At 36.7% G+C, this 26,988-nt stretch overlaps 1 protein-coding gene across 3 annotated transcripts in view; it reads left to right on the forward strand.

Moving 5' to 3' along the window:
* Positions 1-26,988, forward strand: part of sfmbt2 (Scm like with four mbt domains 2) — a 66,903-nt gene that overhangs the window by 22,130 nt on the left and 17,785 nt on the right. For all 3 annotated transcript variants that reach the window (XM_041977458.1, XM_041977461.1, XM_041977459.1), the window contains exons 5-13: positions 2,440-2,460; positions 16,301-16,389; positions 17,413-17,662; positions 18,522-18,619; positions 19,641-19,742; positions 22,719-22,949; positions 25,310-25,436; positions 25,575-25,688; positions 25,775-25,817. In XM_041977458.1, coding sequence (XP_041833392.1) covers positions 2,440-2,460; positions 16,301-16,389; positions 17,413-17,662; positions 18,522-18,619; positions 19,641-19,742; positions 22,719-22,949; positions 25,310-25,436; positions 25,575-25,688; positions 25,775-25,817 — 1,075 coding nt within the window. The remainder of the gene's footprint in view (positions 1-2,439; positions 2,461-16,300; positions 16,390-17,412; positions 17,663-18,521; positions 18,620-19,640; positions 19,743-22,718; positions 22,950-25,309; positions 25,437-25,574; positions 25,689-25,774; positions 25,818-26,988) is intronic.

Consider the following 26,988-nt stretch of genomic DNA (forward strand, 5'->3'; position numbering starts at 1 on the left):
GCATACACTCAGAAAACATGCATCCCCATTTCATCAACACAAGCTGGTATTTATAAAGAAATATGTAGTAAGAATGTGTGCATTCCTCACACAATGCATGCTTTTTCTACGTTTATAGAACAGTTGAAATCTCATATGAGTAAGTGGAAACAGGGTAAAAATGCAGGGTGGCAGACTGGGACTATCAAATAAATACTGTTTTATTTTCCCCATCTTCACTGATTACTGTCTCAGTTCTTTCTCTTTGATGACTAATAACTAACTTTAGGGACTTTCTGCAATCTTTCATCAAGTTATTGCAAATGCATACGGTTTCATGATTGAGATTTATAAAATAACCATTAGTATGCACAGCTTTAAAGTGTAAAGAAAAGAAAACAGATGCACATTTTTGCCTTAGCACACACATGCACACACACAGATTTTTCCATCTGGCCCCAGGCCTATTTCTGACAGAAGCCTTTCAGTCTGCATGAAGCAGAAAAGGCAGATAGGAAGTCAAACAGGACAATAGCATACAGAATCCAGAAAGTTTGCAGAACAACACTGTGCAGACTCCTGATTATATATCACATCAATAAATCAACAGAACAGACTTACTTTTTATCTGAGCAGAATATGAGTGAAGCCGTTATTATTACAGGATCGAATGTGCATTTTACAGTCTGACGATAATTTGTGACATGGTCTGAAGCAGTAGGATTGAATGAAACTTTGGCACAGCAGGAACACAATGCTGCTTCATCTGGCTAAAGTAGGCTTAGGAGTAACTGCAGGCCACAGAGGATGCCGTTCACTTCCAAAATCCTAACATTTTGTGCAGAGTTCCAGCGACAAACTCACTGGTCTATTGATCCTGGTTTAGTCAGCAAGCAGATTGTTTCCACAAAGAAAGTGTACAAACAACACCCTCAGATTACAACAGTACATGTCATCCGTGCAGAAGTAATGATAGAATGGCATGATGACTTGAAGGCATCACACCTCTGGATTCCAGTGAGTTTTGGTGGTGACTGTAACTAAGAGATAGAAAAAGAGAAAGCAGATATAGCAAAATACACATCTGCACACAATGTTCTTCTGGTAAGTACATCCCACAAGACAAAATTACTGAAAAACTAATCAGATGACAGCTGAAGTTCAAAACATTACCGGCACAATTTCGACAGCATTTTAGGATACTGTCAATTAAAGCTAAAGTAGACTACATGAAATTTTCAAGTGCATAGCAACCCAAATACCAGAAAATTAACCCACTGTTTAAAACAATGTAAAAGAACAGTTATGCGTCAAGCTGCAGGAAGCCACAACAAAATGTATAAGTCTACTCTCCTTTCCTCTACTCACCATTATGCCAGTGTGTGGTTTTGATTTTCTCTAAATAAGAGAAAAACCTCTGCTGAAACATTTGTCATCGGCATAGTTGGAGTTTGACCACAGAACTAACCTACTTTTTTATCCTAATCAAATGAAGACCAACAAGAGTTCTCCTACGACTGCTGAGTCCGCAGTTCCATTTTGATATGGCCTTAAAACTGTGATTCTGCACCTGCAGCCTTCTACACCTTCTGTTTCCCTTCAAAGTAGTGTTTCGATTAGTCAAAAAGCAAGGGAAAGCTAGCCTCTGTTTTTTTTTCTTGTATGATGTCAGAGTTACAGAATTTCAGCTGACAACACAACATGAGCTGAATTCTGATTGGTTAATTATTTCCTATATATTAAATATTTTCCTTAGTGGCTCATTGGCTCTGACTGAATAGTTATAAGCTGTACTATAATATCTGCCAATAGCCGGAGTGAAAACACACAGAATGATACAAAAAAATAATTTATTCCCTTTTTCTCTCCTGACATTAGCTTCCTGTTAGGAGCTGCATTTGTTTTGTTAAAACTAATCAGTAAATCACTTGAAAAAATACTTAATATGTAATTATTATGTATGTTATTATGTAGTATGTATTATGTAAATTATGTAATTTTTAATGTGCATCTCAGTACAAAGTAAGCAAAGAAACAAGCTGATTTAGAAATTGTGATATATTCTGTTTAAAATCTGTGGAAAACAGGTCAGCTACAATAAGCTGTGTGGCTGACTCTTGGGAAGCTTAGATTTCATATTTCCCCCTTTTCTTCCCCCCTTGGAAACACAATGATGGACAGCTGACATCTTCACATGTTTAATGATGCAACCCGAGGCAGAAAGCATGTAATGGAGGCGTTTTATGTTCCCCAAAGAGGCTGCTGCTACATACTGTCAGTTTGTGAATATAATTCCTCAAAAGATTAATTTCAAGAATTTGCATCATGTTACGCACATTTTAGTGTGTAAGAGTGTAGGTTGAAATATAAAAGAGCAAAGTGAGTGTGTGTTTGTAACTGCTTACATCTGTTACAGTAACCTGTTTTATGTTTCCTTTCTGTGTGTTTTTTATTTCTCAGATAACATTTACCTAAGAAAAGGTAAGCAGCTCTAGTAGTGCTTCTGACTAACACGCCTGCCCGGCTCACTAGTGGCTAACATGAAATCAACACTGTGCCGACTGTTAGGCCTCAGAGCTGCATGTGCAGTGTGCTTCCTCCTCCTCCTCTTCCTCTTTTCACCTCTCTGCAAGAGCTCAGTTGACATGCCTTGCCTCTTCTTGCATGCAACTCCTTTCTAGCTGAGTGAGTGTGTCTTAGCAATGTGATAACACATGCACACACACACACACGTACACTGATGTTAGTGCCTGCTGAGACCAAACTGTGCTCTCATGATAACTGGTGCAAAATGAGGCAACTCGGAGAGAAACATGATGCTCTGGTGAAGAGGCAACAGACAAATAGTCAGAAACAGAAGGTCACTAGTTCCATGTGGAGCAGAAGATCAAATGTGGATGAGTGTCTGGTTGTTAGACGCGTCTGAGAGATAAAATCATTTCGTCACCTGTCTGAACTTTTGGAGACGATTTTAACTGCTGATGTTAGATCTGTCCCTCAGTGGCTAAGCTACAGTATCTCTCATGGCATCTCACTTTTGTTCAAGGAAGACTTTACCAACAATTTATCACTTCTAAGTGGCCCAAAGAGTGCTAAGAAAATATCTCCCACACCAGCAGCCTTCTGAACTGTTGATCTAAGGCAGGATAGATCCATGCTTTTATGATGTCTCCACCAACTTCTGACCCCAACGTCTGAATGTAGCAGCTGAAATGGAGACTCATCAGACCAGCAATGTTTTTCCATCTTCTATTGTCCAGTGTTGGTGAGTCTGTGTGAACTGTAGCCTCAGTTTCCTGTTCTTAGCTGGCAGGAGGCACCCGGTGTGGTCTTCTGCTGCTGGAGCCCATCTGCTTCAAGGTTGGATGAGTTGTGTGTTCAGAGATGCTATTTTGCCCTCTCGATTGGAACCAGTAGTTAAGTGAGTTCCTGTTGCCTTTCTATCATCTCCAGCCAGTCTGGAGCCCATTGTTCTCTGACCTCTGACATCAACAAGACATTTTGCATTGTGTTACTTTCATGTGATTGGCTGATTATCTAATAGTGTTAACGAGCAGTTGAACAGGTGGACCTAATAAGTGGCTTGTGAATGTGTATTTCCTAACACATCTACAGAATAATCTACTTGTGCAGTCCTTTAGGTTTACTACAAGTTCCTCACGTTTAATGATAACTTGGAGTTAAAAGAAAATTCTGATACTTTATAAACTTTTCCCACATTTTACTGTTTAAATAACTATACAAACATCACAATTTCACTGTGAGGTTTTACTTACTTAGATTTGAGACTCAGGGATTTCACAGTTGCAGAATTTGCTCAGTAACATTAAGATAAAAAAAACAATTAATGTGGACAAGTTTCTGGATACAAGTCAGATCATTTTACTTGCTTGTTACAGAGATGGAAAGCTTATGCTGTTTTCTTGTGTCTTACTTTCTCAACTTCCTTGAAAGCTTCACTACATGAATGTAGACAGGTTTCTGTATAAGTAATTGTTTCTATAAAACATGTTAGCGTGTTGTTTCACTTTAGAGACACCATATTGTTCTGTATGAGCACCTTTGAACTGTAAGGTTTTTATTATTTAATAATAAAGAAAAATTATTGTATAATTTTCAATAAAGCAAAGTATAATTAACAGACTTAATTTACTTGAAACCCCTCTATAAAATAGCCAGTAAAACATACATAACTGATACAGGACTTCAAGCAAATGTTATTTTATCATAACTCAGTATTGATTTTTACATTCAGATTGTTTGGAACGACCATCGTAGTAAATGTTTCTGCCTAATTAAAGTAACTGCATTTCTATCAGTTAACCTGAATTACAGGTTTTTCTGCTCAGACTTGATGCTGGCACTTAAGTCCTGTCATTAAATGAATGGTTGTAATTTCTTAGTTGTTTTGACTCATTTTTTTAGGGTCATGTTGTCCCTTTGGTTCTTCTTTTGTACTTGTTGTGTCTCCTTTGTAGTTGTTTTAGCTTTCTTTGTGGTACTTTGGATTTTTCTGGTAATTTGTCTTTTATATGGTCTCTTTCTGGTCACTGCATATTTTTTGGTTTGGTTTAATGTCTTTCTGTGGTACTTTGGACTTTTCAATTCCTTTTTTTTAGAAATACATGTCCTTTGTGGTAATTTTTGGGTTCTTAGTGATGTTTTTGCATCTCTTTGTGTGTTTATTTGATTGTTCCCACTGGTGGGAAGACCGTTAAAGATTAAAAACAGAACCTTCAGGTCCACGTGACCTATTTGGCCCCTGTTCCTGCTCTTGAAAGACTTAATAAATAATCTCTCTGATCACAAACAAATTTTATTCACTTCCTCTGTATTTAGATGGAACTAGTTTTTGTACTAGACATGTGTAAAAATAATCATCTTTTAGTAGTTTGGATTTATGAATATTTATAGGAAAGTTTAGAATTAATAAAAGCATTAAAAAACTATCCTGACGTCTAAAGTACACTATTAAAAAAAGACAAATCAACTTTAAATAAAGCACATTTTTAACATAGTTTCAGGGTGTTTTCTTGTTAAATGCATGACGTGCAGGAAGCTTTAACATTATACAGAGCTTTGAGAGCAAATTTAAAGCAGCGGCTGTGATTTTTCCATCGTGTAACCTTTAGAGTTTCACAATGACTCCTCCTGATTGTTTGCTCGCTGATGCTCTCCGACATGACAAAGTGGTTTTCAGAGTTCCTCCCACAAGACTCATTGGCAAAACTCAGGGCTCTCTGCAAGCTCTTTCACCTTTCTCTTTATGTTCTTAGCCTTAATGAAGATTGATTTAAATGAGTGTTTAAATTGAACAAAGCACATAATACAACACACCTAAATCCCTCGTCAAACTTGCTTGCTCATTCATTAAACTCACCCACACACAAGCACAGCTTCTTCAGTTCAGGTTTACGCTCCTCTGCTAGCTGATGCGTTCAACAAAGCTTTTGTGCTCATCAAGTGAGCGGCCAAATTAATGAGCAGGTCTGTTTTGCAAGAGAAGCAAAGTACTTTAAAAGGCTGCAGCTCTGTAGCATTATTTCCTTAATTTTTGGAATTCAAAAGTCATATGAAAGACACAAAGAGTGGTGCAGACTTGGATTTTAACACCTTACCTGTAATGACTTACTCATGCTACTGCATAGGGTAAATTAACCATGTCTGATGTTATGTCATGCTAAATTTAAAAAACAAAGGTTTTAGAATAAAATCATGTATTCATCAAAAAGCAGGATGCTTAAAATAAAAACAATAAATCTTTGTTATGTTATTGTTATTATATCTGGCCTCTGCACTTGAGGTGGTTTTTCTACATTCTAAGTGCATGTGGACATTTCTGTGTATGTGCATGCATGTGTGTCTGCATGTACTGAGGGTACACTGATCCATTCTTTAAAAGAGCGTTTTCAGGCTGCATCACAAGTTTGGTCATGTGGTGAGGTAGATGCTCACTGAACAACTCCTGACAGAAATCATTTGCATAATGAATTCACCACACTGCTTCCTGCCAGAGCCTGCTGGAGATTACGCTCCGAGACCGACCTTTCTCCAGCTCTGTGTGTGTCTGTGGGTGTAAGGTGTGCAGCGGGGTTGTAAAACTTGGACTGCATTCAGGCAGACTATTGCATTGTGGTGAGAAAGACAAAAAAATACAAGTGGCCAAGTTGGTTTGGGTGTGACATCTCACTTTGACAACATAACATTACAGGTGGATTTATTCTCCTGCATCCAGAATTTATTGTGTAGTTTAAGAAAAGATTTGTAGTTAGAATGGGGTATAAAATTACCCTGGACTTCTACACTTTAACCTCAAAGTACAATTTATTTTACTTATTTTTGTATTTTTAGTATCTAATCAATCATCTGAAGTGTCAGAAAAAGTAAATAAAAAACAGATTTATACTTAAAAAACACAACTATTGCACTTTGATCCCTTAACGCCTGAATTTATTTACAACTATATAAAAATAAAATAGATACAGGACAAAGAAAATACCATAAAGAAAAAGACTAGAATAAAATAAAGTACAAATACATATTGAATAAATTCATGAAGATAAATTGTGTGAAAATAAATATGTAAATAAGATTGAATTAAAATAAATAAATAAATGAAATAAATTAGTTTGATAAAAATAAATAAATAAACAGGTCAGAAGTGGTTTGTTGCAAATTTGTCACATCATGCATAAAGGGGTTAAGAGTCATTAATAATCAGTTTGCTCGTCAAAAAGTAATCTGAGAATGTTTTGAAGTTTTGCTTTATAAGAAGTAACTGAAAATCAAAACGTACTTCTCTTGATAATAATTTGTTTTGTCTTATATTTTACTTCTAAGCAGCCAGATGTTCTTATATTCTGTTAAAGGGGTCTTGAGTACAAGTTTTCCAGGCTATCTGAAGGTCGTCCTTTAGATATTGGTTGCTTTTTCACTCATTTTCTGTTCATTGTCAGAGAAATGTTGTCACGGTTTCTGGGTTTTGGTGGGTGTTTTGATTGTTTAGGATTTTGGTTTTTGTCATGATTAGTTTGGTCATGTTCTTGGTTTGTAGTTCTTATGTTCATGCTTTAGTTTTCAGTTTTGTCATGCTTGGTTTTCCCTCTTGTGTTCCTGTGGTTTTCTGTTCCTGCCTCGTTAGTTCACCTGGTCTGATTAGTCATCCACTTCACCTGTGTCTTGTTACTCCCTCTGTGTATAAGTACTCCCGGTTTTCAGTCATTCATTGTCAGATCCTCATTTTGTCATGTTTGGTTTTTGTTCTCTGGAGTTTATCCCCGTCGTCTATGGTTGCCTGTCTTGTGTTCCTGGGAAATAAACCTTTTACCTGCACCAGTTCTGCCTCCTGCCTGCATTTGGGTCCTCACCTCCGCCGCCATTCATGACAAAATGTCATGCCTACACAAAAAGGCACCTTAGCAAAGACACTTAACATTGTGGTTAATACTTCACACTACTTCACACTTTAATGAGTTGTTGCAGTTGTGGGGTAGTATCAGTGATGGACAAGAAGCTGAGTACAGGAAATGAGTCAATTTGTGAGAGAGTGCAGAAACAATCACCTCATCTTGAAAACAAATAAAACAAAAAAGAAGATTGTTGACTTTCGGAGGAAAAGGAGTAAACAAAGCACTGCATGCATCCTGGGAAAAGAGGTGGAGGTAGTGGAGGAATACAGGTACCTTTGAGTTCAGCTAGACAACAGACTAGACAGGAAATGCAACACAGAAGCCATCTCCAATAATGAACAGAGCACTCTACTCTTTAGGAGACTCTACTTTTTAAGGAAGCTATATAATAATAGCTATAATAATAATAATATAACCTACTACAACATTACAATTTCCTTCTGGGCATAAATATTTAGCATTTTATTAACACTTTACTAGCTGCCTGCCACAAGTGTCTACTAAAAAAATAAGCCAAATCTAACACAGTCAGATGCAGGTGGGGTACACCCTGAACAGGTCCCCAGTCAACCACAGGGCCGACAGAGACAATCAGGACACACACATTCTGATAGTAAGTGTAGAATCACAAATCAACCTAACATGCATGTCTTTGGACTTTGGGAGGAAGTCGTAGTACCTGCAGAGGTACGCAAAACAACACAAGAACTGGACTGAAAATCAGTAACAGGTCTGATGGAGTGATGAATCCTTCCTAAAGCTCGGCTCTCAACATTACCTAAAATAAGACACAGCCAAAATCCAAAGAAGAGCTTTGAAATATCCTTCAAGACACATAAAGGACTTTTTCAAAAGAATTCAGACTTTAGGTTTTGAAAAATAAAGCTGTTCAGATTTGGCTCTCAACACTGTTTGAACTGTACAAACTGTTTATTACTGGGGACCTTTTTTTTGCAGCCACACATTTGTCTTTTTACTTAATTTTGATATAAAATAAATTTGGAGTAATTTTTAAATAAGTCCATTAATATATTACCCATCTACAATCTAAAAGTTGCTTTAACCTTCGAGTACGAGCCAGCAGACACACAAATATCATGTAAAACAAGGTGGCAGGAGACAAACGGCTCCAGTTTGGATCATATTTCATCAGCCCTACGTGCTGTTCTTGTCAAATTTGCATAACCTTGCAAAGCTTGTGAGTCTCTATCAAAGAAAAGTGGCTGTGCTTGTTTGCCTTTTTCTTTGATTGAATTTTCACAAGCAATACGAGAGTTTTTCATGAATGAAAAGCATGAAAAAAAGTATGTGCATGGATCTCTGTTCCTGTGGGCCTCTTCAGCACTTAATGCTCACTCATTGCTGAGTTAATTCATATTTACACAAACTGCCTTAATATCCCCTGTCCTGTCATGAACAGAGCAATAAAAATGGCATCTAAAACTTTCCAGCCAAACATAACAGTAATATATCTCTCATTGCTCTGCATGGCTTTTTATGTGTGACCTCATGCTGTAGTCATTATTTGGAAGCCCGTCACTGGAAATCAGTTTGCATTGACTTGGCTTTCTACCCCTGTGCATTCAGGGCTGTTCATCTCCATGCCAGCGAGTAATGACTGGATGGGACAGAGGGGGAATCAGGCATAATTTGCTCCTATTAGCTCTGATTAGAATCTGTTGCATCGCTGTGATCATGACTTAAAACACTTGGCTGATTTTTCTTCTTTAATTATAAACCTGATTATCTAAAGTAAAGCTTTTAAAAAAAGCTGTGGACATAGATGAGTTTGTTTACAGCGGAGAGGAGATGCAAATATTTCATACATAGATATTCATATTTGTTTTTGATGCTAGATAGTTGCTTGGAGACTTCAGGCAGCTGGGTCTCTGGAGACAAGAGGGGGGCTGGTTGTGGGATAATGTGGTGGTTTGGTGGAGGAGGGGGTGTGTTTATGTTTTTTTTTTGGTTTTTTTTAGTGTCTCCTCTATCGAGGTGTTAATTATGCACTTATTGTTATGGGAAAGTCAAGCTTTCACCTCTGTGTCTGCCACCTTTGGGATGGAAATGAAGAAAAATGAATAATTTTTAATCCCAAATAACTAATGTATAGTGAAAGTGAAATATCGGGGAGGGAAAAGAAGGGAGAAGAGAGAGAGGCTAAAGTAAGTGTAAGTTTGCATGTTTTAGCTTCTGCATCGTCGGCCGAGCACTTAATGACTTCATGCCTAATCTGGGCAGGATCTGTAAAAATAGTTCATCTATTTCTGCACACTCAAGATCAAGACAGGAGAGTATGTGTGCAACCTACCAGCAGGAGTGGTGTAGACAGAAAATAGTCTCACAGGAAAAAAACAGGCGGGCAGAAAGCGTCTGGGCCACAGACGTACTCTCTGTTCATGTTACCATCTCAGGAAAACTGCTCTGCCTGTGTTGACACATTGATTTATTTGCCAGAAAATTACACAGTTGTTGATTTGATTCTGGCAGGACCTCTGGAGTCCCGAGCCATGAGAGGATTTATTGATTTGGTCTCCTCAGTCAATTATATATTTAAAATCCTGAGTCTCTGTGGAGCTAAGTGTTAGCGATGTTACCGATTTTATTCAATCCGTCATTTGAAAACAGATTACTGACCAAACGGTGCATGCACCCATTAAAAGAAGTATGAAAATGCCTTTTTAGTTTGCTTGGAAGCAGTTTTAAAATGTTTTCAGCTTTAAATATGCAACATTTTAAGCAGCGCTACACAGTGTTTAATGAGGGAGAAATGTAATCACGCAACATGTACCACTGCACAAAGCACAAATGATTAAAGACCAGAACTAAAGAATTAAAAAGATGATAGATTCATCAGACTATTAGAAGCAAAGCGCAATAATAAAATTGATTAAATACAACAAAAAATGATAACTAAAATAAAAAATAAAGACTTTTTTGAAGTTATCTATTTAAATCTACCAAGAACGTTTGTGCAGATATTTGAATGACTGTGATGTTTGTTTTTTTCCCCCATTTTCAAAGATGACTTCTCTCTCCTGATAACATCATCACATTGCCATTCCAGTTATCACTCATCAGACCAAAATAAAGAGAGCAAAAGAAAACAGTTTGAAGAAAAACAACTTTTAAACCTTACAGTGTGCCCCTTCTCAACAAGATACATTTTTACATGTAGAAAAGCTAGTGACACAACAATGTGCATGCAAATTAACATATTTTACATAAAATATAGCTTTTATAACTATTGCAAAAACATCTGTTTGCATTAAGATATTATTCTCTGTTCAGTAGTATAAAAACAGAAGAATACCACTAACAGAAATGTTATATTTTTAACACTATTTTCACATAATTTCTTAACTGTTTTCAACATAGCCTTAATGTAATGGTGCAAACTGTAGCTACACATTTTTGGCAGACTGCATTTAGAGAAGCATCTCTTGTTATCGTCATGGATGTGGGTGCAGAGCCAAACACTACAGCTTGATCTTAACAAGAAGTAACAACAGCTTGAAGCAGGTGGGCTGCAGATTTTGCACCAAACAGGTAGCAGGAGGTAACAGTGACATGAAAGGAACAAAGATTAGAATAAATAGTTTAAATACAATAGAATAATGCATCCCATAACTATCTGTTTAACCCTTGTAAAAATGTGAATCTTCTAAATATTAAAAACAAACAACAACGAAAAAAAAATCTCTGATTTGATGCCCGTGTTACAGTTAAAGCAAAAAAAAAGTATTTGGACTGTCACGTTCAAAGACTCAAACCTTTTTCATTGGTTTATATAATATTTTCTAAATGAGCTATTAAACAGAAAACAAAGGGGGGGATCTATTTTAGATCTAATTTAGTTTATTAAATTAGGAATCTAGTATCTTGTAATTCAGAAAAGAAGTCATAACGAGGGCTCACATCTTTATCAGACTCACTGGTTTATGGACTACTGCTGTGAATCCTCACACTTGTTGAAAAGGGACATGATACGTAGTGGTGACATCGGACTAAGATTCTAAAGTTTATCCCATTTTCATTGTCAGTTTTACTTTAAATGGCACAATGAGTTACAATATGAACAACATTCAGTATTAAAAAAAGATATGAAACTAGAGATGGAGTCAATAAACCTTTTAGGAAAATTCTGAGCTTATAGATGAAGTGACTAGTAGTCATTTTCTAAACTATAAGATATAGAAGAAACCATTAGGAGTGCCTCCTCCATTGCTGCGGTTGCATTTCTCTTCATGTTGGGACTGAAAACGAGAATCATACTTTTTTCTTAACAATGTAAAGGAAATCTGGAGGGACTAGTGCAGTTAAGTCTGACACCAAATTCTACATATCCATGTTGACATAAAGCTGAGCATAGCAACGTTTGCTATGCTAGTTAATGTTAATGGGCTACAAGACAAAGGGCAGCGATGTCACTGAAAGTAAATGACTGATTTTGGATATTGTGAAACCTAATATTATTTGCTCTTATTAGGACAATGTTATGGCCATAAAATTAAAAATCATTTGGTTAGTATCATAAACAGACCACGTATTGTGGTGTAGATTGCCAGTTATTAAAAACAGTTTCAGTCAAGCAGAGTTTACATTAATACACTGATGCCTAACAAATATAAAAAAACAGAATAAATTTCATATGGCCAGATAAGCTACCTTTATCAGTAACTGTGGGCCGCTGTCTAACTCTGTCAGTCCAGCTTTCCATGAGGCTCTGCATGGCAGCCGACAGGTACAGATGTAAGATAATTAGGAGACAGTAATGGTGGCGTTACAAGATGGCGCCTCATACCAAATGGCTGCTGGATTCATCTATACTTCTGCAACCCGAGGAAAAGCCTCCTCTGGCTGTTAGTCATATTGCAGATTTAAGAAATTTCAGGAAAATTTACGTGCAGGCAGGTATTTGTTTGCATCACTTACACCCTGCAGACAGATGTTCTTTTAACTCAGATGGACAAACATGCATTCCTCAAACAATCTGACAGTGTGAAGGATGTGGAGATGCTACATGCTGATTAAATGCTAATTTGTTGAAATTTCACTCAACACTATAGGGGATCAATAATTCATTTCATAGCAAAGAAACACAGAACCAAAGCCTATAAAAAGCAAAGAGGTACTGGTGTTAAGCTCAGAAAACAGCTGCATTTGACAGCCATCAATATTTAACACTTGCTTTCACCACAAAGGCTCCACTTTGACTTTTGTCTCTTCCATGACAGAGTGAAGCTAACAGACGAACATGTGCTCCAACACAACTACTAGCAGCACACAGCTCAAATTACTCCACATATTCCTGATGCTGCCCACAAGAGGCAGTTTAACTCTTACACATGTAGATTTGTGTTTGCAAACCTAATTGAGAAAGTCTACAGAAGTGTGCTGAAGGCATCTACATTGGCTTGACTTCTTAGACCCAGAGACAGTGTCCATAATTTACATGCAGTCCATGGGAGAAGCAGCCTCTCCTTAAAGACATTCATACTTAAAAAAAAGAAACCTTTTGTCCAGTTGTTCAAGGGGTCTTCCATGTTGAACATCAGGATGAAAATGAATTTTGACAAGCAATTTGTTTGAAGCATATGTTGGTATGTGCATGAGTTACATCAAGTTAATGTGAATTTGCTGAAGACAGAAAAACAATATCCTCTAAGAATGTTGAAGCAAAAGCAAACTTTTCTCTTTAGTGAAATAGTAAAAATGCTTCAGTAAAATAAACATTTCTCTTGGCTTTTAATAAACGGTTGGTCATTTGTGTCTCTGTCAACACAAACCATCACTTAATGATTTTTTTTAATGGAAATTGCCACAAATCTATTCTACCAAAAACTATGTTTGCAAATGCAAAAACCATAAATAATTTTTTTGATAAAGACAACACACACATCTTCTCTTCACCATGTAGATCCACACCTGGTTACCATTATCTAACCAGATAAAACAACAAAATCTTGTTGCAACCTAAACACTATTCATGGCCAAACAACCTACATTCAAGACCTGTTTTCATTATCAGCAGTGCCTCAGGGCACCGGCTGTATTTCTCTTTCACTTCAGCTTGATTCTAATCAGCTATGCAGGGAATATCTGTTCTCACAGCACATTTAGTCATTCTGCAACTGTGACTTATTTGGTGAAGTTTCAGTGATTCCAGGTGCCTATCTGTGTTTTCTTTTTCTTTTTTTTTTTTTTTTGTACCATTAACAGTTAAAACATAGGCAATTTTCTTAAATTCATTTGAACTGCAGCTTTGTATTCAGGAATAGGAGGCGGAGGGATGAAAAGAAAGCTGATATCAGGAGTTAAAAGCAAATACAAGCTATTATGTAACACTGCTGCACAGTGGAGAAACAGGAAGCAAAGAAAAGCACACGTCACACCGTAAATTAGCTGGAACTTGGCTTTTTAGCATGACTCAGGGCCAGAGCTGTGGCCCTCCTGTGTGTAGATACACAAAGACACAGATCTGCTTATAATGTGGTAACAGTGAGGGAATCCACCTCATATGTGGGGACAAAATGTTTATCCCCACGGGGTTAACCACTGTAGAATATTTGTTGCATTTACATTCAGGTGCAGGCTGAGCATGCAGGTATGTCTTGTGCAAGTCTCTTTTGCCTGCACAACTATGTTAAAACTGAAGCCAAATATTTGGTGTGTGGTTGCAAGATTATTAGATTTTTTATTTTTATTTTTTTTTATTTCAGTAACTGTATAATTAAACGCTTCAGATGGATGCATGCATTTAAGTGTCTAGACAAGTCAAGTTGTAAATGAGTAAGAATTCAAAACTTAAATGCTCATTTGTGAAACCAAAGTCTGACATGACTCAATGGTTTTTCCTGGATGGAGAATTTGGTAACATTTACAAGCATTGTGCATGATCTGAAACTTGCCTTGTTTCTAGTTGAGCATCTTGGATATTTAATTTGTCAGATTTTACATTTGTTAGTGGCATTTCTCACTGCTTTAAGTTTGTATTTTTCTTTGAAGAAAAGTGAAACTTTCAGTTTAAATCTTCTTCGTCCAAACAAACTTCAGGTTCTTTGTTTGTTTTATATATATATATATATATATATATATATATATAAAGCCATTAAGAAAAGAAAAAAAAAGAAAAAAATTGCAGTTTACAGAAACAGGGTCATCAGTGGTTACAACGGCTCAAAATAAATCTTCCTGGAACAGATAACAAGGAGGAAGGAAATGTAAGGCAGCACTCTAATAACCCTTTAAGTTCTGAATATGAACAGAGCAAACCTAAAGGATCTCGTCTTTACCTCCACAGGCAGTTTGTAAATATGAAAACACTTAAATCACATGACCATTGCACCATGCAAACTTGGCATAGATCAGCCAGTATAAACAGGAAATAGAAGCTGTTTAGTAATAACGAATCAGGGACTGATATGTAGCAACTAATACCACTAACTCAGGTGGACATTGCAAGTGTAGGCACCTAGAAGTCATCATTTATGAAAGTCAGCTTTTATTTCTTCGTCAACTCATATTTTCACCCAGAAATGAGCTCTCCAAACGGTCTGTTTTCCATAACATGCGTCACACACACATTCACACTTTACTTGACTGACATTTCACAAATTTTACAATTAAATAGGTGCACCTGGTTTACATAAATGGCACCTGGCAACATGTAAGAATCGATTTACATAAATGGCAACAGTCCTGCAATCAATTTGACTTTGTTTTTAAAACTGTCAAGTTTTAAAGATGTTTCTATTCTTTAGTCCGACCTTACTGGTACTATTAAAGTGAACCTACTTGTCACTGTGATGCAAAACCACAAACTGCTGCAGCTTCTAGAATAATCAAACTATTGAAATTTTCTTAAACCTTAAGCTGTATTTAGAAACCCTTAAAAACAACCTCCTCAAAAAGAAACCTTTAAAACCATGACTTTTCAGAGCAGATGGAAACATGAACTAAAACAATTTAAACTTTCTCTTTTAAATTAATGCCTCAACCCCCATGTTTATGACCACTGTTCAAGGGATCATCAATAATGTGTCTTGAGGACACTTATCTTGTAAAATGTGATAATGTGGCTCCAGAACTGATAGGGAAGGTTATGTTTCATGTGATCTTAAAGAGTTAAAAGTATTCTATTAACTTAGTTTCGTTTTAGAAGCCTGATGAACTGGAATGTAGGTGTACAGTCATACATACTTCCTTTGTTTTCTCAGTGTGTTGGATTAGTGTTGCTTAAATCTTTTGATTCATAGATACCAAAACCTAAGAGCTCTGTTCATTTCACTTTGGACAAATCTGGGAGAGTTTCAGTTCAGCTATTGCAGTATTTGTCTTTGTCATCATAATTTGCTTTTATACTTTTTGTTCTGTCCTCCCCTCATTTGCGTCTCAGATCAGTTTTTAAATGTCACTCTGAAACTGACTCTTTCAGTCTTGATATGAGTGTTTTTTTTATAATGTGGTCTTAAACATGAATTTGAGCTTAGCCTCAGCCATCACTCCATGAACCATTTACAGCTCACAGAGGAACTAACAAATAACCCAGTAACATCTGATATCTAAAATTCTGATTGAAACTTGTTTCTGTTCCCAGTTTGTAGTTTAGCAATAGGCACTTAAGGTCCCCAAAAAAACCACAATAAAAATATAATTGAGGGATTGCGTTGCTTAGACTTTCAGCTTCTGGTCTGCACTTGTATACAATTTCATTTTCAGTTGGTTACTTCTGCAAAAAAAACCTGTTAAATATGAATCTTCTTACTTTCCTTTTGCAAATAGTCTCAGAAATAAATCAGAGCAGAGTACTAATATAGCTTTTTATAATGAAATTTGGTAACAAAATATGAAATAAATAAATAAACATGTGGATGTTCTTATTAATGTTTGTTGTTTTTGTTTCTTTGCAGCCATCAAGGAAAAATACAAGGACTGGACAGAGTTCTTGATTCAGGACCTAACGGGGGCTAGGACGGCACCAGCCAACCTGCTGGAGGGGGTGATTCATATTTTATGAATTTACTGGTTTTATTTATTTGTGTATAGAATTAGAACTGTTTTGACTGGTTTTAGCATTTTATGTCATATTTTTGTGGTTGTTTTGTCTAAAATCTCTCACTTTAAATGTCTTAAAGGTAATTTTTTAATCTTCTATGGTTATTTTTGTCACACTTTTGCCCATTTTAGTTAAATTTTCATCTTTCTCTTGTCACTCTGTATTAATACTTATTTCTCCTCCACATTTCTCCTAAATGTATTTTGAATGTCATCACTTTGTGGCTGTTTCATGTCTATTTGAGGTCATTTTATGGTCAGTCAGTTGTTTTGTGTTTCTCCCTGAGATGGACATCACTGTGTATTTCTATAATAAGAACAGGCCTGTTGTGTAATATGTCCACAGTTTGGACCCAACCCAAAAATAACCTGACTGGTCTCAGTTATATTTTGAGGTTCAGAAAAGGGTTCATGGTTGCCACCTTAACCTCTCTGCAACAGTGATCCATGTTTGAAGCTTAGATGATGAGGCTGACACGTCTCTGGGGTCTTGAGTGTGAATATGTGACTGGAGTCAGCTGCAGGCAGGAGCCTTGTACTGAAAATGACAGAAAAGTCTGATAGCAGTGACATTCATCCTGTTTAATTGTATGTTCCAGGATCACAATGTGCAAACAAAATTTAAAACTGTCTGAGCATGTCAAGTAAGCATTTGGGTAATTACTGGCTTTGTTTTAGCCTTATTTAACACTAGAAAAAACAAACATAGTGGAGTCTTATTTTATTTCATGATGTTCATGTGAACTATCAACCCTGTCTTTGTTCCTCTTCAGTAAACCTAGAATTAAACCAGAAATAATAGATGTTTTCAGGCTGTGCAACATCTTTCACCCACAAGCTGTAACACACACAAGTTTTAGCCAGGTTTAACCCAGTCAATAAACCCACGAGGAGATTTTTCTTTAGAGCTCCATTGTGTCCCGGGAGATCTCAAAATACCTAAAAACTCTCCCTGCTTCCTCCTCAGCCTCTGCGAGGTAAGAACACGGTGGATCTGATCACCGAGGGCTCAGTCTTGGAGCTGCAGAATGTTTCAGACCCTTTTCTTTACTGGCCTGTTCGAGTCATCCAGAACATTGGAGGGAGGCTCCGGCTTCGATACGCTGGCCTCTCTGAAGATCACCAGGCCCACGACACCTGGCTGTTCTACCTGGACGTCAGGCTTCGGCCCCTCGGCTGGGCCCTGGAAAACCACTTAGCCTTAGAACCACCAACAGGTGAAAATAAAATCTGTTTACATCTTTTCATCTGCAACCAGCTGTCATGGGAAAGGACATTTTCAGTGTGTAGGGGAAAAAAAAACAGTATACTTGTTGCGACTCTAGGATTATGCCATATCAGGAGTAGCCCCGCTACCCTAAACATGACTAATTTTAAAGTGTTAAACATTTCAGCAGGGTCATTTTTTATCTTATTCTAGTATAATTAAGAACTGTTTGTAGAAAACACAATCATAAATATAATTTATGAAAGCCCAGGGTGTTATTAATTCACAGCAAAACAAAATAAAAAGATAAAATATCAAATTACATGGTCAGATAACAAACAAGAAAAATTGCATCAGCATCACATCATCAGGTCTGAAGAAACCTGCATGAGTCATTTATCATCAGTGATTGCTATATACTTGTTTTCTTCTTAAAGTAGTATTGCCACAGCAATCAACAGCACCAGTGCAGCCACAAATAAGCCCTAAACCAGAATCATGACGCACAAATGTTACAGTCAGCTGCAGTAATATAATCTCACAAATTAATTCTAAAAACTGATAAGCAACAAAATCAGAAAATCTTTCATGTTAAATGATCTAGTTTCACTTCCACTTCACCAGTTTGCTCAGAAAGTAAACTAATTCTGGGTCGGGGGTTTTTTTACTCTACATTCTTTTAGACATCAGTTCATGTGCAGGTAATGGTGTATGCATGTTTTTGATTTTTGTTTTTTTTTGTGTACAGGCTTATGTTCGAGCAAAAGCATATGCCGCTGACAAATTGAGGGAAAATTCGTTATTTGATGTATTATTAGAATGAAAGTCTTCAAAAAGATAACTTCAGGTATCATGTCTTCCCTGATCAGAGCTCAGATCTCTGAAGGATGCCGCTGACTGGCAGCAGGCTCTGGAGGGCGCTGGACTGGATGGACAGAAGAGTCCGTTACCACTCGAGGTGTTCAAGGTAAGTTACGTTCATTCCTAGTTTTCCCTCCGTCTCCCTTACTTGAATATGTTATTGTGTTTTTCCATACAACCTGTCATTTTTCTAAAAGTGTTCAAAGAAGTTTCTGAAAAGGAGTTATACCATCTGGTTCCAAGTTCTAAGAAAAAGAAAAAGAAAAGGAAAGCTGCATTTATTCCTGGAATCTGCCTTTAGTTAGAGTGCACTGAGTGAAGGCTCAGCAGAAAACAGGAAAATTAAGTATTTTTCCCCCCATAATCGCCAGAAAATTCCCCCAAAATGATCCAGAAATGATTGACCTGCAAAATAAGCTGAACATTTTAACATATTCACCAGGACAACATCACTGCTGTAAACCTTCCTGTTTTCATACAACTTGTTTTTCATAGGGCTGCACAACTAATCTTATCTGAATCATACTCCTGTGCACTTTTATTCCTAAGTAAGAATTCTGTGATATAAACCCTGAACACATAACCAGAACCCGATTTTTTATTTTTTCCACTTTATTTCTGAAACAGCGATTTCTCATGTATAGACAGAAATCGAGAGCTGGAGCTGTTGTTGATCTGAAAATGATGTGTTTTTATGGTGGCCTGTAAACATAGAGGGATTAGAAAGTAAAATTAATCCAACATAAGTCTGAGAAACGACTTAAGATCTTCTCAGCAACAGAAGAATAAAGTGACAAAGAAAAATCACCAGTAGAAAACTTCTACAGAGCAAGACGTTAGCTAGAAGTTAAAGAAATTACAGAAATGTGTTTTGATAAATCACTTAAGCATCATCCACAACAGGAAACAGTTTAGCCAAATAGTTCAATTATGGAAAAAAAAAGTCTAAAATAATATTAAATTTGCCTTAATGATCCCCAGAAGGTATAGGTAATAGGTGATAACTAAGTCCATCGGTCATTACATGGCCACCCAGGAGGGTTTGCATGACCTACATGGTCTTTTGCACATCTGCATTAACAAAAGTGGAGCACATTTGTCTAAAACTCTTGACTTTACTGTGTCAGGACCACGTAGACCTGCCCAAGCACTCCTTCAAAACAGGAATGAAGTTAGAGATGGTTTCTCCACGGGAGCAGCTCCAGATCTGCCCTGTTTCCGTCACCAAGGTGAGTCACACTAAAACACTGCAAGAACAAAACTTTATCTAGAGGAAAATATATAAGATTCCGGCAGGCTCCTCCCCGGAGCATTCTTCAGCTACTGATAATGTGGCAAAGGATTCTTAACATGTTTTTTCAAACGAGGTGGCCTTGTTCCTCATTTGTTTGGTTTGCAGCAAATGGAATTTACTGAAAAACTCTTAGGAAATCTTTGGTATTTTATCGTTTATGTTGCAGTAATGCAGGTTTCTCTCTCACTTTTAATTGTGTATTTAAATCTCTGACAAAAATAAATACACAACATAATTATTAAAAAAAATCCTTGAAAACAAAAATAAATAAGTCAGTTCTGTATTTACTATTTACATTTTTATATCATGTTCTTCACTAAACAACAAAAGTATTTTCATAAAGTAAAATAAAATGTTAAAAGTAGCCTGGATACAACTGTAGACACCTCTTCATAATATCTGTCTTTATATTCTTTTTTCTTTTGTTTCTACATTAATGGGTTTTTGAGACGGAGTTCAGCTCTTTTAATGGTTTTCAGTGGGATTTCTGCCGGCCAGTTTAAAAAACAGCTCATCCTCTCCTGTTCAGCTGCTCTTTTGTGGTGTTGGGTGTGTGCTGGTTGTCATGCTGAGAGACCTCAGATCTGCAGCGCTCTGTTGCCGGGTAACACATTTAGCTCTAAAATGACTTGTTAATCTTCTGATTTCATCATTCCTCTGATACATTTACTACTACTACTCCATTACCAAATACAACAAGGAAGCTCCACATCATGAGGGCCTCCATCATGAAGGGGTTTTATGGGTGTTGATTTTATTTTGTTTTTGTGTTTTAATGCATTGCTTATAAACAAACTCTACTTTGGTGTCCTCTTGTCTATAAACCCAGAACTACTGTTACTTAAATCTTAATCTTTTTTGCAAACATTAATCTGAACTTTTTGTGGCTTTCTTTTAATATTAACGTCCTCTGCGGCCTTCCCCTAGTGTGTGAGGACAGGGACAGGGTGAAACCAGTTCAGCCTATAACTCTTTCGGTTCTGAAATGGTCCTTTTTCTACAAGCCTCATCAATCGTGGCAGATATATCTCACTGAGTTTGTTCTTAGCAGCGAACCCTGAAGGCATGTTGGCAGTTTTAAGTCTGTTAAACCTCATAACTACTTTAACAGCTGCAACAGCGAAGACCTTTGACAATTTCCTCATAGCTGTTGTTGCTGTTATATTTAGTGCCTGTCGCATTTCTGATGCTGTCAGACAGCTCTTTTGTTGTCACCACTGCAAGACAGAAATTAAAAACAGCTTTGTTTTACACTGTAAAACAGTATTTTTTTTTGGTTCATCAATGTCTTATCCACACAATAAATAAAGCAAAGTGAGTAATTGTTTGTGCATTGTTACAATTCAGTGAGAGTAAATTTGTCTGTTTTCAAATGGCAATTTTGGAGATCTGACCTGAAAATTTCATTTTATTTGAGTTGACCTTTGCAGAGATAATATTCACATATTGTACTATGATTTGATAGATAGAGCTTTAGAGCTGCAGCTGCATCATTCCAAAGGGATATTTTTTATTTATACATTTATTTCTTTAAAAACAAAATAATCAATGCAAACATAAATCTCAAACACTTGAACGAAAAGAAGCAGAAAGAAGAAAAATCTTAAATAATCTGCCACCTCACAAATGATTAATGAAACCAAATGTGTAATAAAATTTAACTAAAAACACCCACATGCCAGCATGTTAGCGATGCTAAAAAGATACTTCCTTTTTACTGTTCATTCTCTATCCACACATCACCACAGGGCAAAACAAATTAGCCTTTACATAATTTTTTAAACAGAATAATTAATTTAGCTTCTTTTTATTCTTTATCCAGATGTTCCATAGACTGACCCTGTACACAGAAACAAATCGCGCCTACACTTTTGTTCTGAATCTTGAGTTCACAAATATCCCACATCCTTTTGAATTATAATTGCTTTGTTATTTTTCGGATCTTTTCTGAATGTTGATTGGTAAACATTTCCTATGAGCATTACATACTGGCTTCATGACACTGTAATCAACTAGATAATTAAATATTCATAATAATCCATTTTAATTTGTGCTGTGTACCATCTTAATTTACTTCACTATTTATAAATACACTGATATTTACATATCTTAACAAAGCTCACAAGTGTTCCCTTTGCAGGACTCCAAACATATTCAAACAGACCTTGTATTTGCAAAGAAACACTCATTTAATTATTGGTATGCAATTTTAGTGTCGGGGCCTAAAGAATATGTATGTTGTCATTAATCTTTAGTTCATAAATCTATAGTCAAACGTAACAAAGACATTATTTGGTTCATGCGTCCACTATGTTTAGAATAAAATTGTGGAGAGGCAATACTTTAGCTTATAATTATGCAGTTTTAACTCAAAATAATAAAAAAATTGTTATGGACATTTACTCCAAATCATTAATAGTGTTTCATAAGACAATAAGATTCTGTGTTCTTTTATGTTAGCAGGGGAAGAAAATGTGCTCATTTTACATGAAAGTTGGTGCGTTAGATTCCTTGCTCGATTGTTTTAAATTTACTTTCAGAATGTTTTAAAATAAATGGATCATTGATTGAAAAAATACTGTAATTTTGTAATTTTAATATCTATTTATCAATTCATATACTATGCAATTCATTAAATTAAAAGATGTTTTACTGTTTAAATTAAAAATATATTGGTAATTAGTCAGTGTTCATTAGAGCTGTTACTATAGGCAGGAATAACCACAATAATCATGCATTATAATGCTATCATTGATAATTACTTGTGGAATGAAAAGAAAATAGAATAGAAAATATTCTATAAATCATAATTATTAGTGTAACTGTTATTATTATTAAAAATTAAGAGATAAAAAATGGATTCAGGTTCAGGTGTGTGTTGCATTAGAAAAACTTTGTGCTTCTGTTTCAGATCTACAATGAGGTGTACTTCCAGGTAACAATGGATGATCTTTCTGTCGATGCGAAACCTTGGTCTGTGCTATGTCACAACAACTCGCCTGGCATCCTGCCGGTCCAGTGGTGTCTGAAGAACGGCGTGGCTCTGGAGAGGCCTCACGGCTACGAGGGCCAGGACTTCGACTGGGCTGACTACCTGAAGCAGAGCGGGACCGAAGCAGCTCCTGACGCCTGTTTCCCTGATGTAAGAATGGATTTACTAGATTTGTCTCATTGTTTTGACCTAGATATGCTTCGTCCTTGTGGATTTGTATTTGGTATTTAGATTTTTCAAACAGAGCCGTCTTAAGACTGTTTGTGTTGCAAAAAACAAGTAGGTTGTGCAGCTTTTAGCAAAGGCAATTCAGAAAACATCTTATAGAGTGGACAGTGTTCCTTTTACATATGTCCTGCTTTCAGATGTGTTGCAAAGATTGTTTTGCCTAAAATAAACACATTTTCAACCTTCCTAAATAACATTACCGAATCTGTTTATGACACAAGGTCAAAACTTCAACCAACTTGTAAACAGAGAACAGCAAAGCAGACATAGTCGGCCCAAAAGAAGCTGTAAAAAGACAGATAGCCACTTTCTGACTATATTTTACAAATAAAGTTGAGATGAAAACATTGAGATTTGTAAATTGGATCGTAAACCATGTGGAGCAGCAAATGAGGGTTTTTTATCCAGGTGGGCAATGTGGTCACATTCATTTAACTTCATCTTTGTAGAAAACATTGTGGATACTTCAAAATGTCATGTTTTGGTTTGATCGCTTCCAAAAACCACAATGAAGACAAATTTTATGACAAATAATTTTATCAACCACATAGTAAACGCAACAATGAAGAATACAAGCTTTTTCTAGGAATTCTGCCGTCTGAAAGAAACAATAACACTGCAGCAACTTTATCGTTCCTCCACAGATAAATTACAAGCACTGATCAGCAATAACAGTATGACCACCCACTCCATATCAATTTGGTCTTTCCTTTGTGGGCCAAACAGCCCCGACTCATTGAGGAACAGATTCCACAAGTTCTGTAAAGTAGTGTTTCTCAATTCTGGTCCTCAGGACCCACTGCCCTACATATTTTAGAGGTAAATGAAAGGCTCGTTGACAGATAACTTCACAAGGAAGTTTATTAATCTGAATCAGGTGTTTTGGAGTAGGAGCACATCTAAGACATGCAGGCCAGTGGGTCCTGAGGACCTGGACTAAGAAACACTAATTTAGAGGTATGATGTGATATCTGGCACCAAGGCGTCAGAAATGGATCCTTTAAGTCATGCATGTTGTGAGGATGGACTTGTTGATCCATAATGTCCCACAGATGCTTGATTAAATTCAGATGTATCAAACTTGAAATGCAAGCTCATATTTTTGTTCCTTGTTTGTTTTTATCCTACTAAAACAGGGAGTAGGGTTGCCATGGAGGGGCTGTGATTGGTTAGAAATAATCTTGAGGAAGGTAGTGTGCGGTAGAGTACCATCCCAGTAGAGCAGTGCCCAAAGCATCACTGTTTCTCTTAATTGCTTTTTTTCTCATAGTGCATCCAGATACAGTCTATTACAAATAACTCTGCACATGGACCTAGTTATCAACATGATCTAACAGGCTGTGATTCTTCAAACCACCTTCTTTCTTCACTGTGTGGTCCAACAGTGATGCTACATGGAAGTCAAGATGGGCACCCTGACCTGTCCATGGCTACCTAGCCTCATATGCAGCAAACTGTGATACTCTGTGTTCCAATGCCTTTCTATCAGAACTAGCATCAACATTTTTTGAGTCATTTGGCTTGGGCTGAATAATTAATCATTTTTAAATCAAAATTGCAATTTAAAAGTTTTGCAGTTAGAATTTTGAGTGCGACTAATGTTCATGTAACACGGCACCTGGTCAGGGCTTCAACCCTGCAACAACCATGGTTTTACCGCGGTTTTATCCACTCGCTTCAGACATATATCCCGTCATCGTTAAATTGATGACCAAGCAGCTTCTTTTAACCCGACATGACATAGTTTTGAAAGTTAAAAAAAAAACCTTTTTTGCTCACTTTTTGCCTCATATTAAGATAATTCCTATAGATGTTATGTTTTACTTAATTTGTCAGTGGTTATAATATAATGGCAGGTCAGATTATAAATATATCTGGATAGAAGTAGAGACTTATGAATGATTTGATGATCATGTGTTTCTACTTGTTTTTTCCCATTTACATCATATACAGTACCCATTTTATAACACCTTTAATGTCAGTAACATCTTGATCAATTTTAGTAGACTGTAACCAGAATTGTTGTTTTAGTTTTCAGACTGACCCTGAACAGTCTGCTGTGTACAATCAGCAGGATACTATTTCTCTCCTGCAGTAAACAAGATTGTTGCTTCTGAGGCCCTTTCAGGGGAAATAAGGGTTAAAACACTTTGATTGTGTTGTAAACTGATGCTGACTTTAGGTCATCTCAGGTTAGATCACTGTCCTGAATGTAAAATAAACTCTTCTCTCTTATATCACGTTCCTCCTTTGTTTCTGTGTGTGTGTGTGTGTGTGTTCAGACATGGCAGAATCGAGCTTTTGCCAAAGACATGTGGTTGGAGGCTGTAAACCCTCACCGACCGGCGGAGGTGTGTGTAGCTCGGATCACTCAGGTCAGAGGACGCCTGCTGTGGCTCCAGCTGGAAGGTACAGACGTTGGTGTGTGGATTAAGTGTCAGTGGACTCCTGCTGTTCTAAGACTGAATATTAAATAACTCAAAAAGGTCTGTATAAGTGACATTTCCTTCCCCCTCTCCTTTCTTTCTGCTGTCTACCTGACTACAGGTGTGGCAAAGCCGCTGTCAGAGTGCATTGTGGATGTGGAATCCATGGATATCTTCCCTGTTGGCTGGTGTGAGGCCAACTCTTATCCTCTGACCCCTCCACTCAAACCTGTCTGTATGTATACACAAAAACACACGTGTGTACAGCGGTTACCAGTGAATGACAACCTAATGCAACTGCTCTTTCATTTTTGTCTGCAGGCCAGAAACAGAAGAAGATAGCTGTGGTCCAACCTGAGAAACAGTAAGGCAAACTAAAACCTGTCACAGATAGAGTAACTGATGTTTTTGTGAAACTGAAGCTGATAAAATTGTGTACTATTATTAAACATCCAAGTTAAATATCCTCTTCCATTAAGTAGAGTAAGGTAAAAAAAAATAAATTCAGTTTTTCATTTCTAAGGTTTTACATATCAGGACAAAAAAACTAATCAGCTAATGTTTACTTGGTATTAAAATTGGCTAAATACAATGTTGGATAAACAGCAAATGACATGTTACGCCATGTCCGAAACGGAGTGTGAAAAACTAAGCCCACCCTTATTGCTTTCACACTGACCACCTCTTTAAAAGTAGAGGTTTTTAAAGTTTCTGCTGCATTTAGGTGTGTGTAAATACGATGCCAAGGGGGGTCTCAGGGAGTAGGTTCTTGCAGCTTGTCAATCTGGGAAGGTTATACGGCCATTTCCAAACTATTTGGAGTCCATCATTCTAAAGTGAGAAAGATTATTAACAAGTAGAAAACATTGAAGACAGTTGCCAATCTTCCAGATGTGGACATCCCAGCAAGTTCAACCCAAAGTCAAAATGTGGAATATTTAGAGAAACTGCAAAAAACTTAAGAGCTATAGGCTTGACTGGCCTTAGTTAGCATGTTAAATGTTATTTTCATGATAGTACAATTAGAAAAATACTGAATAAGTATGGTTCAGAGACTGATAATTAAAGGGTGTTCTTGAAGCTAATGAACCAAGGGGTGTAATTAGTTTTTTATACACTGCTTCTACAGTTTGGATCAGTTTTTGTTACATAAATGATGGCATCAGTTGTTGCATTTACCTCTTTTCAGGCCTGGTAATTTCCCCTCTGAGATCTGAAACCTCAGAACTGAAAAAGGGGAACTTTATTTATCACATAAATGTGTATAAGAAAAACAGCTGTAGATGATTTTACCCTAAATAATGAGAGAAATCCTTGAGATTGACACCAGACTGAATACAACCATATTTATAAAAGATTGCATCATCAAATACATTAGGCAGCAGCATTTTTACAATTTTATTGACAAAACAAATTTTAGGGATGACATTACATTTAGATAGGGGTAATCAAAGTTTTATATTCTGATAAAACTAAGTTTAGAAATTTGGTTGAGCATTTAGATGTAACAAATTAAAGGAGAAACATCACTGGCT

Source organism: Melanotaenia boesemani, chromosome 23, assembly GCF_017639745.1.
Source record: "Melanotaenia boesemani isolate fMelBoe1 chromosome 23, fMelBoe1.pri, whole genome shotgun sequence".
In the NCBI taxonomy this organism is placed as follows: domain Eukaryota; kingdom Metazoa; phylum Chordata; class Actinopteri; order Atheriniformes; family Melanotaeniidae; genus Melanotaenia; species Melanotaenia boesemani.